We start from the raw sequence: 16,202 nt of genomic DNA, 5'->3' as shown, positions 1-16,202 counted from the left end.
ATGTGTTGTTTATTGTCTCATCCTCTCCCCGCCAGAGCGAGCTGTGTGCAGTGGGGTGTTTTGTTTCAGAAAGAGTTTCTTGGGAGAGAAAAAGGGGTGGTTTGGGTTTCTTTTATCGAGTACATGCTGCTATGTATTTGTACTAGAGCAGGCAAAACTGAGAAACGTGCCATGCATCTGGAGAGGAAGGTGGTGATGCTTAGCTCATAGTGCAAGGTTTAGATCAACCCATTGAAAAGTTCAGGCTCCCTTTCAAGAAGTCTGTGTGCTTTGAGTGGAGAATTGTGGAATGGAGGAAGAGCCTGGCTGTCGCCTGTGATCCTCGTCAACAGCCAGAGGTGGCCTTCCCAGTGTCACCAGCGCAGGCTGCAGTGGCTGAGTTAGAGGGGATCCTGGTGCGAACTGGTGCGGAAACTAGAAGACCGATATGTGTGGTAACCTGTGTTACTACAGAGTCGCGTTGCAGCATTCATTGCCAGTTCTCTTCTGAAGTGCCAAAGGCTTCATTTTAAGACGCTGAGGTAATTGGGCTGAGAAGTGACAGTGGCTGTGGAACTGGATCACTTTCAGCCATAATGAAAGAGTTCTCCAAGGCAACTGGAGATACTTAGTCACGGCTGTTGTGAAGTCTTAGTTAAATAAAGAATCCAAGAAGCCTGTGGTGGTGGGTTGCCATCTCTGCATCTTTGGCCAATGGAGACTGTTTCATGACTGCAAACTCTACATACTGCTCTTCTAAGTTCCCAGCATCACCTACATAGTCTTAGGTTTAGATCTCATCTGTTACATCTGTTGTAAGGTTGTCTGTGATTGCAGGTATGTGTGTGAAACTTGAGTCCACTCAGTCGGGTCAGTTGCGTTCTTAACAAATTAAAACCAAGCAAACAAACAAAACCAAACAACAACAAAACAAAACCAAACAAACAAAAAAAACCTAATAAAGGATCAAATGGACGTGGCGTGTTGGAAGAACTGTTGTGAGTATGCACAGGCTGTGTTGGACACACAGTGCATCAGAGCGAGATTTCAAGTCAGAAGAAAATATAGCTAGCTGAGGTCTGGAAATGCAGTTGATCTACAGACGTTAAAAGGCAACTGACATAATTATAAATGAAGTCACTCATCACCTGTTGTTCTGAAATCAAAAAAGGTAGAAAAGAGAGTTGATTCTTGTGGATTCCAGGAGTAAAGGGTCAAGTGATGTAAGTGCAACTTCTCATCTGTGCTTTAGTCCTTTCCTTAAGGAAGGCTTGTAACATTATTAGTGCTTTATGGTGAACCTTGGGCAGCCCTCCCTGGTGAAGCAATGTATCCTGCAGCCATGAGCTAAGTGCAATTGATAGGACCTTCTTCAGCAGCAGCCAGGCTGATGAAAGGTTAAAGAAGAAAGTAAATTCCTGTTTCTCTTCTTCTTCAGGTTCTTTCTCTGAGTGATGCTGGCTGTTTGGGGCAGATATAGTACCTTTGTGCTTGACTTATCAGAAAGGAACATGTTCTGGTGAACAAGTCATGGTCTCCCCAAGACCTGACCATACATACCATAAGAGAGTTGGGAAACTCTTGGTGTGCAACTTTGCAAAGCTCAGAAAAATTAGTTAATTTTCTTTGACTCTCAGGTTTTTGCCCTCTTTCTTCTTCTAGTACATACAGTCAGAAAAATAAAGGAAATCTGTCTGAGGGTGCTCTCACTGGTGGTTGTGGCCAGCGTATACTGATAATGGTGTTTTAAATTTTCATTTCCCATTTGGTAGACTGGCCACTGAAACACTGGTTTTCAGTGTTTGCTGTAGTCTGCAACTTCCTTTTAATGTTTCAGAGGATGCTCCCTGGTCGGTCTGTTTTCAGAGAATCTAGATGATGGTCATTCAAGGTGAGATGGTTTATACTGCCATTGATCTCAGCATCAGCGCATAGTTTGGAGCAGCTGAGACCTAGAGCGTTTTGGATGGACAAATAAGGAAGCAAATACTTCCACTTCAGCATCTGCTACAAACTGGGTATGAAATCTTTCCACCAGTTCCTCACTAAGACTTGTTGGTTTTCTGTATGAATCCTTTAATTTGTAGTAGTTGAAGAGTCTGGAAAGTAAAACCAGAGTTTTCCTTGGCTTTGTTTTTTGTAGTTAGATGAACAGTTTGCTGAACCTGAAGTTCCTCTGTTGGGTCTGCTGTTAGATGAGAAGGTGGTCTTGGTGCCAGCTTCCTTCACGTGGCTGGAGAGCACTGACCACGGGGCTGACATTCTGATCACCTCTTCAGCGCTGGGGACTTCTGAGATCAAGTGAAGGGGTTACTGAAGATCTTGTTCTTGCCAGCTTCAACTTTAGTTTGTGTCAGAGCAATGCTGACTGTTCCCGGTGTGTCTTACGTAATGGTCCTGTGGAGTATGAGTTCAGACATGAAATCTGGCTTCTCGTGTCCACTTTTCAGTTGCCGCGGCCATTTCATCTGAAACCAGGAGCACCACATGCTGGAAGCATGGTAGTAAGTGGTAGAGATTATAATCTGCATAGAATAGACAATGTGTAGCCTATTATGCTTAAAAGGGAATTGTTATGCTCGAGGGTAAAGTTATGGTGAAACATATCTTTGAGAAAACTAGGGTTGAGGAAAAGCACTGTATAACCTGACTGAACCTGCAGCGGAAGCCACCTGGTTTTCATTTTGCTGGCTCAGCAGTATGTTAGATCATAAAGGTTTAATCATTTTTGACATTTCAGTGCATTTATATTAGATTGCAGATGTTGAATTTCTCCATAAGTGGATCTTCTCTCCATTAAGTAAATTATGGGAAAATATTTTGTACTCTAACTTAAGAAAAAAAATTTCAGTTTATGGACTGGTAGCAAAGGCTGGCCTTTTAAAAACATTACTGGTAATGCGTAACCAGAATATCAGACACAGAACGTGAAACAGCTTTAAACTTTTGTTTATGCTGCAGATTGCCACATTGAAAGTCAGCTTAAAATATTGATAAAATTAAATCCTTGCATTGTCATCTCACAGTATTGTAACATATATACCCACAGTTTCCCTGTCTGCTTTTGCTTTCATACTACCCTACAAATATTTTTCAGTGCTTAGAAAACCAAATGCTAAGTTTGCATAAGTACCAAACAGTTTGGTGTGAGTAATATGATGTGATTTGTGCAAGGATTTGTACAGTGTCAAAATCGCATTTAAATGCAACAGGACAAAAAAACCCTAGTAGTTTGAATATGAGGAAGTTTAAGCACGTAAGTAGTCCCAAGAGCCTTCTCAAATTGGGTGTCTGTAACAAGTACAGCATTGGTTATGCAAAGATTGCTTGACAAATCAATGTTAATTTAGGATAGGTTTTGAGGAGGGCATGTCAAAGAAGCAGCCATAATTTGTAAAGTCCTTCCCATCTTGCGAAAATGCTGAATACATTGCTCAGTTAGAAAAAGTTTCCCAAGTTTTGTTGTTTCGTGGAATCATTAGTGTTGCACAGATCAGGTTAAGTTATAATTAAAATCAAACACATGCACAAAACCTTTTTGAACCCTACAGAAGCCCACCTTAAATTGTAGCAGTGTCATAACATTTATTGCTTGCATATCAACAGTTCACTCTGATTACTGCTGGTTTTGTCCTTGCATTGAAAAGAAGTGTTAAAAGTCACTGGAGATCAGGTCATTTGGCTTGTGTGCATACTTAAGTTTGTGCAGTTCTTTGGGATTTGTGTCCTTTATCTGGCAATGTTTTCACATGTGTGGCCAGAATAAGTCAAACCTTTTTATTTGAGTACGTAGTGGTCTTAAAATTATTTCTGACATGGATTATCTGCTTCCAAAAATAAGAAATCCTTAGTTTTGATGTTGTAAAGAGGAAAGTAACTGGGAACTAAATGCAAGTGCAGTTGTTAATTGAATAAATTGCTCTCAGTGTTGTTTTTATGTCCTCCTAGTATGAAGGAAGTGATACCAGACATAAATATCTCAGAAACAGCATTTTGAAGTGTGACACAAATCAAATACTGATGAACTTGTCGTGGTCTTTACTTTTTGTAGTAAGACTTTTTGCAGCAAAGTTCATAGGAATTTCTTTTCCGTGATTAAAAACCCAGTACCATTCCTGGGTTTTTTGTTTTTTTAAAGTAGGTGTTGAAAAATGACTTGCCAAGCACATAAAGAACTGTCTGAGCAGAGATTGAGGAAAATTGCACACAATGGGAAGACATTTCATGGAAGTGTGTTTCATAGGTAGACGACAATGTGTTACAGACAGATATATTTATTTTGCTTTTAAATATAGTGGGGTCAAGTTTTCTTTTATAAACACTCAAAGAGGAGCTGATTTTTCAGCACAGAGAGAAGTCATAAACAAACTGACCCAAATAGAGTTAAACAGAACAGTCTGCTTCACTACTCACTTCTGAAATTTTGTCAGCCTCTGGCATAGACGAGTTTTATTTTGTGAACCAGTTCAAAGCATTTTTTTGTCAGCTGCAGATTACTTTTTGTTCTGTGTGTTAATCAAATTGCAGACTAGCTCTTTCAGACTTAGACTCTCTTAAGTAGTGTATCGCACTATGCTAGTTAACAGCTGTTAGCATGGACATTTTTATTGAATTCATATGTTACTTGATATAAATACATTTTAGCCCCTGAAGTGGGAGGGAGAAGGGGGTAGCCTTGTTTTCATTTAAAAGAAGTCACTGTGCAGATGAAAACAGCATCTGAAGAATATTGTTTGAGGTAAACAATGACAAAATCTGTCTAAAAATGTTATTGAAAATAGTGTTTTCTTGCATTTTCAAGCTAACAATTGTCTGGACAGTTTGAGGAAGGGGGGCATTTGTTTTACAAAGGTTTTTTGTTTAATTGCAGCCTGAAGAAAACAGCCCTCAAGGCAAATTGTCCACGTGGAGAGTTTATAACATGAGATTCATTCAGGGATTTGTTTGATCAGTTCAGAGCATAGGCACAGAGATGGCCTGGCCCTATAAATCCTGTCTCCTGGACTAGTGGCAGTGCTTTCTTATCTGCAATTAATGAGGAAATTCTGTCTGAAGGGAACCATTCACTATTGAACTCTGGGGTGGGGTTTTTCCCTTTCTTTCCTAAGGGGGGGGGGGGGGGGGGGGGGAGAAATTCAGTTTGACTTTGGAAAATCTTGTAAGAATATAAAGGAAAAGACAGTTCACGTTTTCGAGGGGGACAAGACTACCTTCTCCCAAAGAAATACGGGAGAAATATATTGTGCCTTAGAAACTTGAAACTTTTCTGTAGAATTTTCAAACATCAAATTGCTTTAATTCTGGTTTGGGCCTTTTTTGTGTTGTATTCCAACCAGCATTTTCTAGTGCACAGTAGTGACTTTTTTTCCCCCCTTTCCCCCCTGTTTTTGATCAGTGTAAACAGTTCCTTGCTGTGGTTACACAGACAAATATAGCAGAGAACCCTTTTCTGGGAGAAGAGTCTCCCTGTGCATTTCTTAACCATTTTTGGGAAGAATCGATCTATCTGTGCATGCGAGAGAGGGAGGCAGTAGCTGTAAATTGAAGTGACATCATATATATTACTCCCATTGATCCGCTTTTAGACTAGAGCCAGGATAAAAGGAAATGGCATCAGGGAGGAAGTATGCTCGTTTAGGCACAGATCCCAGTGTGATAATGGAGTAATAATAGAAATCATGCCACTGTCAATCGGTCGCTGCATTAGTCTGAGGCACATTTCCCCTCCGAGGAGGCTTTCAATGACTTCATTCAAGTGCAGGCAGGAGCAAATGGGATATTCAGCATACCAGCTGTACTACTTTAGTGATTTGTGTCCTGGCTTAGGGGTGCAGTGCAAGCGCTGGTGCTGTGGATGCTCAAGTAGATATATCTGTGTCACATTTCATGGCTGTGAAAGGTCAGTAGTCAAATGTTTCAGTGGCATTTTTTTCTAATGTAAAGGGTGAATCTGACATTTATTGCATTTGTTAATGTAGGAATTGATAAATACGCTCCTTTGCGTGGGTGGTCTTCTGGGATGTGAGGTCGATGACCTCTGTAGCTGCCATACCAGATCTTTGAAGAGGCAAGATTTGTTTTCTTTGTGCTTTTTTACAGGTTAGGGGTAGGATTCGGAAACCTCATAGTTTTGTTCCAAGATTATTTGTAGAAACCCTTTCAAACGTACTAATGTCTTGAGATATTCTTGTAACACAGTATAATGGCTTAAGTGTCTTGTGTACTGATGTGAATGAAATACAAAATATGTGCTTTCTTAGTTCCCAGATATTTAGTATACATTGAATCTCAGCCCCAGTAAGCTGCTTTGGTAATATTCTGAGTTATGTTTTCGGTTTGGTTATGCTTTATTTAATTCTTTCATCTTGGCTTTTGCAAATACAGACCTAGTTTTGATAGTCCCTGTAATTTGCAGTTTGTTTTAGATGTAACAGCCTAATGATTCAAACTTTAAAACCACCCCATCAGGTAACCCAGGGGAAGCAGGGGACAAATGGCTGTTTAGTGGCAGGACAAAGTGAACTCTTTTGAAAAGGCTGAAGAGTCGCAGGAGAGATATTACAAGGCAAAATGAAGTATGCAATGCTGGGATACAGCTTTACAGTGGGGATGATGTTTAATTATATGGGACATGACAGAAAACCTCTGGTGTGCTTGATTGCCACATATTAATTTATTCCCTCTTTGTAGTGTCAGTACTCGCAACTGGGGGAGGGGGAACCCTGGGAAAAGTATCGTGATTTCCATGCTGCAGGCATAGGTTGGGACAGGAGCTATATACTTTACAATGTAAATAGATGGTCTTGCAGCAATCGTTGCCATAATGAAAACAATTTCTTGATACTCACCACATATCCTGATTGAAGTCATCTACTTTAATAATGACATATATTTGAGCATTTTGATTGAGCATGCTCCAATACAGTTCAGAGAGTGATTTTTTTTTTTTTAAATATATATATATAGTTGTGATGTTTTTATTTTTTTATTAACAGGAAGACTGGAATTTTCTGTTTGGAGTGTTATGGTTGTTTTCTGAATGTTTTCAACATGGAAATACACATTGACACAGTGAAGTTTACCCAGCTGTATTTTGCTATAGCTGTGTTGCGTGGGGGTTTTTTACGTATGCAAGATATTCAGTGTGCATTCACAGAACATGAGTTGTTGTAAAGGACATTGGCTTCACAATACTTGAAAAGAAATTTACTTTTTGTTTTCTCCAGCATTTATGTTTAGGTAGCACTTAAAAGCAAGGGTCTCTTTGTATTAAGCATAAGACAAACAAATGGAAAATCAACAGCATGTACCCCAACTAATTTTCATGGTGCGAAAGATGAGAAGTAACAGGTGGGTGGGACAAGAATGATGATGGGGAAAATGAAAAATAATGGAGTGTGGGGTTGAGTGCAAATTTGAGTGCAATTTTATGAAGTTTATTTATAACTGTCAGAAAGGTGCTTTGGAGATAGCATTATTCACATTGCTGTGTTTTGGGGAGAAGACAATTTCTAAACCCCAGAAGGAATTTTGTAGTAGTCTCTGTCACGCAGCTTCGGCCGAGCTTTCTGCCTCTTTCCTTAGGATAGGTTTTTCTCTTAGGCAGAGTCTCTTTTATGAAAAGGAAAGGGTAAGACATTAAAGAGTATGTTCCTCCTTTTATTTTGCCTTGGAAGTAGCGGGAGAACACAACGCAATAGCTGCGCCCGCTAGTGCCACTTTGGCTCCGGGTCTGTCAGCGTTTCTTCTGCGGGTACCCTCACCCTCTCTGCCGGTGCTTCCTAGCTCCTACCTCAGACTTTAATTAAACCCTGAGCTGGAAAATGTATGTGAAGTCTCATCTTGGGCAGCTGGAATGTGGGAAAATAACAGAAGCCATGGTCTCAGACATATTTTTTTTTCTTTTCTCTGCAGTCCCAAATGTAAACTGATAAGAGTTTAACCTGTAGCTCTGAAAACTCTTTACCCATAATGCAGCACTCGGCAAAGGTAAATTAAGGACATGGCTGTTGCTCTGCTGCTGTGCTTTTGTTGGCTTCAGTGAGATTCTGTAATGTTATCTTAAACAATAGCTTTCTGTGGGTGAATCTGTGTATCCGTTACACTGGAGATATAATAACTCTCAGCTGTTCTGTACCTATGTATTCAAGCAGCTCTTCTACAATTTCTGCAAATTAAGTATTGCTCTGCCGTCTTTGTAGTTAGCAGAGAAAGCTTTCTAAATCAGAAGTTACCTTTCTGTGCGTGGTGTTCTGCAAGACTTCAGATTTTATTAGTGTTCAGAATGAATTCAGTTTCCAAGCAGAGCCACTTCCCAGAAGCCTTCCATGTTTTATTTTTTTTAGAGTGTCTCACCATCGCCCAGGCAGCTGCTGTTGGACTGCGCAACAAACATTCAAGTTGGTTTTTTAGTAGTTGTCCTGAAATTGAAATATTCAATATTTTTAAATGTCTGACTATTTTTAACAACTCCATTTTTATTTTTTGGCAGGCTTCCGTATTGCTTTGAAAATGTTCCAGTAAGAGCCAATAAGATGTAAGGGTTTTTTGGTCTCCAAGAATACAACTTTAATAATAAAAAAATGGAAGGAAATCAAAATGCAAGGAAACCAAAGCATTCAAATTCTAGAGATCTCTTTTCCTCTTTATTCTGATTTAGGTTCTAATGCTAAATTATGTCAGGCTGAAAGGGAAGAAAATGTCATGTTTGCTTAGTTAGTTGTTAACGGCGATATTTTACGGATTAAGACTTAGCAGAAGATCCCTGATAACTTCATGGATTTGCTGTCAGAGATCAGAGGTCCAGACTTGTTCAGTCCACATAAACAGCCCTGGCTTTGGGGTGTATTGTTGGAAGAGGCATTTCCTGTAGCCGAGTCCATGTTGTACCTGCTTAGCGCGTTGACGCAGCAGAGGGGGACGTGGGCAGCGAGGCGGGTGCAGAGAATTGCCAAATGTGATAAAAGCTGGAAGTAGTGTTAAAGTAACATGATATCTTTTTTCATTAATCTGTCTGGAGTACACTAGAAGTGACCAGTGCTGGTTTCGTTTTGTGATGCAAAAGCTTTAATTCACATTCTTCCTCCCTTCCCCCTTCTTCTTTTGGTACCCCCCAATGATGAATAGTAGGGAAGGCTTTGGGGCATATAACAAGCTTCTGACTGATCACCCTGAACCCTCAATTTCCAATGGATGTTTCCTGGCAGCTGGTGTAATTTCTCTCTGAACTCTGTTTGAATTATTTATTTGTTCAGCCAATAAGCCTATTAAACAGAGCACTTAAGCACTTGCTACATCAGACGACTTCTGCTTTTTCTTTTTAGGTTACATTAGGTACAACTTGAAAATGACAGGTTCTGGAGTCAGGCAACTAACTACTATATATATATACACACACGCGCGCGTGCACGTATAGATAGATATATACTATGTGTGCCACAAACATAACATTCATGCGTCTTTAACATGTAATGATGGATGGCTTGTGACTCATTGCACTAGAATATGCCTCACAATGTGTCATTACAGCACTTGGTTTGTGGGTCAATAATTTGTGTTGCATTTCTTTGCTCACTGTAAGAATATCGTGCAATCGCTTATATAAACAGATAAAAATGCCACTCTTAAAAATTATACATTCATAGGTCTGGTTGATTCCTGAAATTATGCACTGTAAATTCTCTTTTTTTTAATCCTTCCAAGCCCAAACAAAATGGAATTACTTAGCATATGTATTCCATAAAAATCTTACTTAATAAGCTATGATTATGTTTCAATAAGATAAGCACGGTTTAGATCTGATCTAACTATAGTAATGAAAATCATGGAAAATGAGCCTTAATTGGGCCCCAGCACATGATCTTTCAGAACACAGACACGTAAACCTTGAGGTTTTTCAGAAACCAGCTAGAAGTTCTTGTCATATTTCAAGGATGTGCTGGAAGTACACAAATTATCACAACCTTGTCCTCTTTGGTTTGTTTCCATTTCATTGCTCAGTCAGTAGAGATCTTTATTCACCAATGGCATTTATTTTCCTTTTAGCTTCTCCCTGACCAGCTGGTCTTACTTCTGGAGTCTCTCTTGGAGGAGAAGTCGTTGTGTCCTAGAATACTGCAGCTCTTAGAGAAAAAGTACCGGCTCCAGGAGCAGGATGCTGAGGTAATTCACTTTAAAAAGTCTCCCTAACATCCACCATTGCATTGTTGACTAGGAGTGATAGTGTTCCACTAGGTTCCAGGCTCACTCAAGTTCTTTTTTCCACATCTAAATCTGAAACTGGATGTTCTTAAGTCCAGTATTGTTACATCTTCAGATGCCTTAATTACTCAGTATTTCTGTGTGTTTTGTGTAGGTCCAGGTGTGTTTGCATACCGTGGTAGTAGGAGACAGTGCAGCCTAGATGTCATTACTATTGTACAGGTACCTTGGGCAGCACATTTGCTCAAGTGTTAAATTTCTCACTGTGTCATGGTGGCTGTGTATTAGAGCCCAGTTCATTTTAGTTGTATGCGTTGTCTCCAAATGCAGTCGTGTCTGTTATGGTCTAAAATTATTCTTCCCCATGATCAGCCCATATTGTTCCTCTTTGAATGCTCCAAAGCCTCACTCAGGATTTAGAAAAGTTTGCTTTCTGGAGAGACTAGAGTATGTTCTGCTTTTGGGCAGTTTAAGGGAGAATCAATCCGTTCTTTACAGTTGCTTCTAGTAACTGTCAGGGATAATAACAGTCCCTGAGGAAAACACTGTTTTACATGATATTGTAAACGTGCCTTCCCCATCACAGGCACATGTGAAGGTTAGCATCCCTGCTCCAAAGAGTTTAATGTCTTTGGGGGGCAAACCAGTAAATCCTTATTACCACACACAGTGTTGGCTATTTTGTAGAGACCCATAAATTTCTCAAGCTGGAAGATTTGTGACAATGAAGGCAGCAGAAGTTGTGGCTGAAATCACCCTTGCAATCGGTCTTTGCTTTCAGTATGTAGTATTCAGGAAGGGAGGTAAGAAGATGGAATCGGTCATGAAAATTAAAGATGTGTAGATTTCTATCTAAACAAGGGTTAGTTATGAAGTAGCATATGATCAAACTAATGTGCAATGAGGGAGCATGGTAAACTTAACATGACGTTTGACTCTTATTTAATTAAAAACTACTGTGAAGGCTGTGGAAAGTCAACGTGCATAATTTACCCTGTTATACTGGAACTTTATGGCAATAATTAAAATTGAAGGAGAGCGCAAAATCTCTCTTGTGTCTCTTATGCTGAAGTTGCTAAGTGGATGCTTATAAACACTTGGGAATCCAGTCATTAACATAAAGATTGATAGAACCAGAGGTCTAGCTTTTTCTCAGAAAAAAAATGGACAACATTTCAACATTGTTGCCATTTACTGCACCTTTTTACTTTTTTGTTGATACAGGTTTACAAATGCCAGATTTGTTTTTAATTAGCACTTGAACCAACATTTCTATTTATAGGTATTAGAATATATTTTAATCGCATCTGAATACCAGTGAAATGTCAGGGGTTCTATAATGGGAAGAGGAATTAATAGGGAGATAGATCAAAGCAATAGCTGTAGTGGTGCTGCTTTGTGCCTGTGAATTGTAAGCATCAGGTCACAAGCTTTAGTTTCTCAGGTTTTTCCTTTCTTTCCTCTTTCATGCTTGCTTTCTTCCTTGTGGCGTCATATTAAAGTACACAAGTGATCTGTCAGAATTTTTTCTTAAATAAAAAAAAGAAAAACCAACAAAAACTAAACCCACAAAATTACAGCCTCAGTGAAAGGAGCATAATCTCCATTTTATTTTACAAGGTGAAACCAAGGGCTTAGCAGACGTTGAGACGTACAACTAAGATAACATTACAATTAGCGTTTTGCCAGCCATCAGACGCCAGACACCTACAGTCCTTTAAAGGGAACGTTAGCTTTACACGCCCTCAGGTACCTGAGGGAAGGACCTTTCGTGCCTCTTTCTCCAGTGTGTGCACAGGGGATTTTTGTTGTCGTGACCCAGGGACAAAGAACCGCCGTCCAAGCCTATAGCTGAGCTGTTCTTGTCTACATTTGATTTGTGAAGACATTAATCACTTACAGTGATTTCACTGTGTTACTGGAGTTTAACTGTTGTCAGTAACTAAACGTCAGGAATCATTAAAAGTACAAGCATAAAAATTGTAGGTGGGCCAATAAGAAAAGAAAACTGTCAATGATGTCAGAGGTTTTATTCAGAGATTTTTTTTAAGTAACGTTGTGAGCTGTGTTCCATCCAGCAGCAGAAAGTTAAGAAATAAGAACTTGTTTTCTTATTTTTGACATGTAGCATTTAAATTCACATTGATCTTCCAGTAGGGATTAGCAATCATATGATCAGTAGTATGTGAGAGTGGTACACAAAGAAGTATGAGGGTTTGTATTTTAAATAACATTTGGTCTTAAAAATTGTACTTAAAATTTTGTCTTGGGAGTTGGAAGGCTTTGCCTGTATGTATGGTAGGTAGCCTTCTTACAGCATCAGAGGTAATATAAAGAATAGCATGTATATGTGCTGCGTAGTACTCTTGGGAGGGCAAGAATGTTCCACGCTTTGTAGTACTTACGTGGAAAAAGTAAAGGAGTTGGATAGTCTCACCTTGTCAGATAACTTTGTTGGGAGGAGTAAAGGGGACAGTTGCCTGGTGGATTTTTACTACTGGGATGAAATCAGTAGAGAACCAGCCTCCAATCTCTGCAGGTTTTAAAGGACCTGAATGTTCTGTATGGACATGTCAGTCCTGTAGCACGCTGGCACTGGAGCACAACACCGAAACTAGCACTGGGAAGTACTGGGGAAAAGTTGCCCAAGGTTGCTTGAGCCTGGGTGACTGAAAATGGGATACACATGCATTGGGCTGCTTTTGTCTTTGAGTTACTTTAGAGTTCACTCATCAAGAAGCCTGTGTAACACAGCTCACTAACTGAAGTTTCACAAATGCTGCAAGGCTTGTTTTGATTCCTTCATAGCAGCCAGGAGAGGAGAGAGGTGTGAGTCAGCTTTTGCCTGGAATTTAACTGTATATCTCTCTTCAAGGAGTGCTCAAGCTGTGTCCTTCCTGGGATCTCCTCAGCACCTCAACATAGTTCCTATCGTCTCTCAAATGAGGTCTCACCACAGATAGGTAGCTTCAGAGGCGGGTAGGAGGTCAGCAGTAGCCTCTCCCATCTAAGACAGACACTGATTTGAATGCTTCAGCTAAAAAAAATTCAGAGGTTAGGTAACATTTTTCTGATTCATAGTACATAACACATCTCTGATAGCAACCTTTGAGCCACAAGAGCCAGAAGTGAGATACTGATGGCCTAATCACGTTTCAAACTGTTCTGCCCCCAGTCTTGGATGCTACAAGAGGCTTGGTAGGGAATCTGCAGAATTTGTGACTCCCTCCTATTTTTTTCAGTCCACTTCTATAACAAATCATGATTTCATTTTCCATTTCCGGTTCAAACCTTGGAACATCTGAGAAGGCACAAAACTACAAGTTTGTTTTCCAGAGATTAAATTCACAGATGTGAATTACTTGAACTGAGCATATCCAATATATCTTTAAACAACGTTTTGAGAGTAATGAAGGTTTCAAAGTTTAAAGCCACTTCTCTATCACCTCTCATTGCCTTGAGCCCATTGTGGGACAGACCTTGTCTGACAAGCGGGAGGCAATTGCATGGAAGAATGATTGTGTCCTGTTCCCTGTTTTCCTGCATGCTGGTTCCTGCTGCATAGTCAGACAGCTCATAGACAGGCTACATCTCCATGAGGTACCACGTCCTGTGTCCAAGAGAAGCATTGTAGATGCTGGCTGGCGTTAGAACATGATGAAGTCCAGCTGGAAGTTCAGCTGACTGAGGAGAACTGGAATAAGTTACAGAGCAGCTACAGTTCCCATCAGACATGGCAGTAGGATAACAGAATTGAATGTGGGTCTGGGGATGGTTTTGTTTTGTTTCTTTCTGAGGTGGCTGGTTTATTCAGGTATTTAATTTATTCAATATCTAGCATCTCACAGAACATGGAGAGTTGGTCTACATGGAAAGTTTCTGGTTGCTGGTATTTTTTTAAGTCCATCTAACTTTGATGACACCTCTTTTGATGTGCAAGCTTATCTTGTTTAGCATAGGCTGTTGAGGACTTTCATTTTAAAAAAAAAGTGGAATCAGTTAGTTACAAATACCTGAAGACAACACTAGGAGCTCTGGATACACTCAGTGACTATCTATGAACTGTGAGCTCCCTCTGATTATTTCCATTATTTCTGTTCTAACATCTTCATTTGGTCGGGGAGAGGCCTCTAACGTGTGTACAGAACACCACAGGACAGCTGAGTAGCCTGCAGAATGGTAAACAAGGCAACAGGGAGAACATCACTAAGGCCATAGGAGAAGGCCAATGGGGGGTGGTGCGACACTTTCAGTCCTACTTAAGACTTGACAATATTTCTGCAAGTGTATTTTACTTGTTGCTGAATTATCTGAGACCTGATGATTGAAAGTACAGAATGTGGATGAAGCAGAAAGATTTATGGTGTATTTCCCCAGACTTCTCACCATAGAGTTAACTTTTCTTTCTTTCCTACTGCAGACATCACTTTTTTATAAAATATCTTGCCTGCACAGCATATGGAAAGTTGCTTTGTTAGTTTTCCTTGTCTCAGCAAGTTGGCTGAAATGCTCCTCACTTACATAATGCTTTCCCTGTATTCAGGATCATAATGTGGTATATTTTGGGGAGAGAGCAGAGACTATAACTGTTTCTACAGAAAACGTGAGTGAAATGAGTTAAGATCGTAATATCTTCGGTCACGTGGGTGGCATACAGCCATTCTCACACAACTACTTCATTGTGCCTGAGGTCTGCCTATGAGACCAAGGCTATAAAGTGGTGGAATCTTATTTCACTGACAGAAATCCAGTCATGCTAATACAAACCATATAAGGTGCTTGGCATCCTAAAAGTAGTGAGAATTGTGTTTAGGACAAAATAACTTTGATTCATTGATCTTTCCTAGCCCGTGAAAAGCTGGCAGACGTGGAAGTACAAATGAATTACAATGCAATATTTGTCTTGCCACTTCCCATCTGATGGCAACCGCATTGAGCTGAGCACATTCTCGCCCTGCTTTATTCAGCCGTCCTGCTGGTTTGGCTGGACATTGTTGGAAGGCACCCTTATGGAACAGAGCTCTGTAGAGTACGCTGTAGAACTGGGTGGGAAAAGGGAACTGCTCCGCAAAGGTCAGTCCATGCTCACAGGCCGACCAGGCACTTGGTGAACTTTCCTTTCAGCACAGCCACTGGGCTGGTCCTCCCTTGGGACAGGGGCTCAGGAGCAGTCTCCAGCTTTTGAATAAAATTAGCAATGTGTTGCAAATACCTCTACAGGCTTGCCAGTCCTTCTTGACTGGACGATGGACCAACGTATAGGCACGTTTCAGATAGTGGCATTGCAACTGAACAGGGAGATGCATGATCCTTTTCCTTAACCTATGTCATTGTTGGTATGAACCACCAGTTTAATAGATTAAAAAAGGTAACAGCTTGAGCTGATGACCGTGTTACAGGACATTACTTTCTTCAGAAGATAAATGAATACAATAATTTTTTTGTTTCTGTAAAAGTAAAAATAGTTTCTATACTTATTCCTATACTTATTCTACACTTTATTATTAAATTTCAACTCAAGTTAGGAGGAGCTGCTTTATTTTGCATATGAGTATGTATTGCAGGACTTACAAAGTTACTGTGAAAGTTTGTCATAGATGCAAAATAAATTTCACCTGCCTTTTCCCTTCTTAATCTTATATTCGGAGCATTATTGTGCCACTAGAGATAGATAAGATTACATTGAAGAATTTTTTGTTTGCAACTGAATTGCAATTAGCAAGTCAGTATTCAGGAATTAGGATCTTAGAAAAAGCTCTGTAGCAGTCAGCCTGCATGCCAGATTTGTTTCTGGAATAAATCAGATCTGAGGTTTGTATACCCAACCATTACTAAGGCGGTATGTTCATGAAATGGAAGAGAAAGAAGAGGGAAGAAATGCAAGTTTTTACAAAGTGACATCTCTATACTATTATCAGTCTAATGCTTTTCACACTTTATTCTCACAGAAATGTTAATTTTTTCCCTGCTCTTCTCTTGATACTTTCCCTGGCAAATACTAGCAAAGAATATCTCGCTGTTGT

General features: G+C 39.9%; 1 protein-coding gene across 4 annotated transcripts in view; it reads left to right on the top strand.

The window, feature by feature from the left end:
• Window positions 1–16,202, top strand: part of AOPEP (aminopeptidase O (putative)) — a 213,353-nt gene that overhangs the window by 175,172 nt on the left and 21,979 nt on the right. For all 4 annotated transcript variants that reach the window (XR_012833149.1, XM_075740903.1, XM_075740904.1 and 1 more), the window contains one exon: window positions 10,024–10,140. Coding sequence is in view for 3 of the 4 variants with exons in the window: in XM_075740903.1 (XP_075597018.1) it covers window positions 10,024–10,140 (117 nt within the window). In the remaining variant the exon portion in view is untranslated. The remainder of the gene's footprint in view (window positions 1–10,023; window positions 10,141–16,202) is intronic.

The sequence above is a fragment of the Balearica regulorum genome, chromosome Z (assembly GCF_011004875.1).
Source record: "Balearica regulorum gibbericeps isolate bBalReg1 chromosome Z, bBalReg1.pri, whole genome shotgun sequence".
In the NCBI taxonomy this organism is placed as follows: Eukaryota; Metazoa; Chordata; class Aves; order Gruiformes; family Gruidae; genus Balearica; species Balearica regulorum.
Note: the sequence above shows the minus strand (reverse complement) of the source record. Positions and strands in the feature narration are given on the sequence as shown.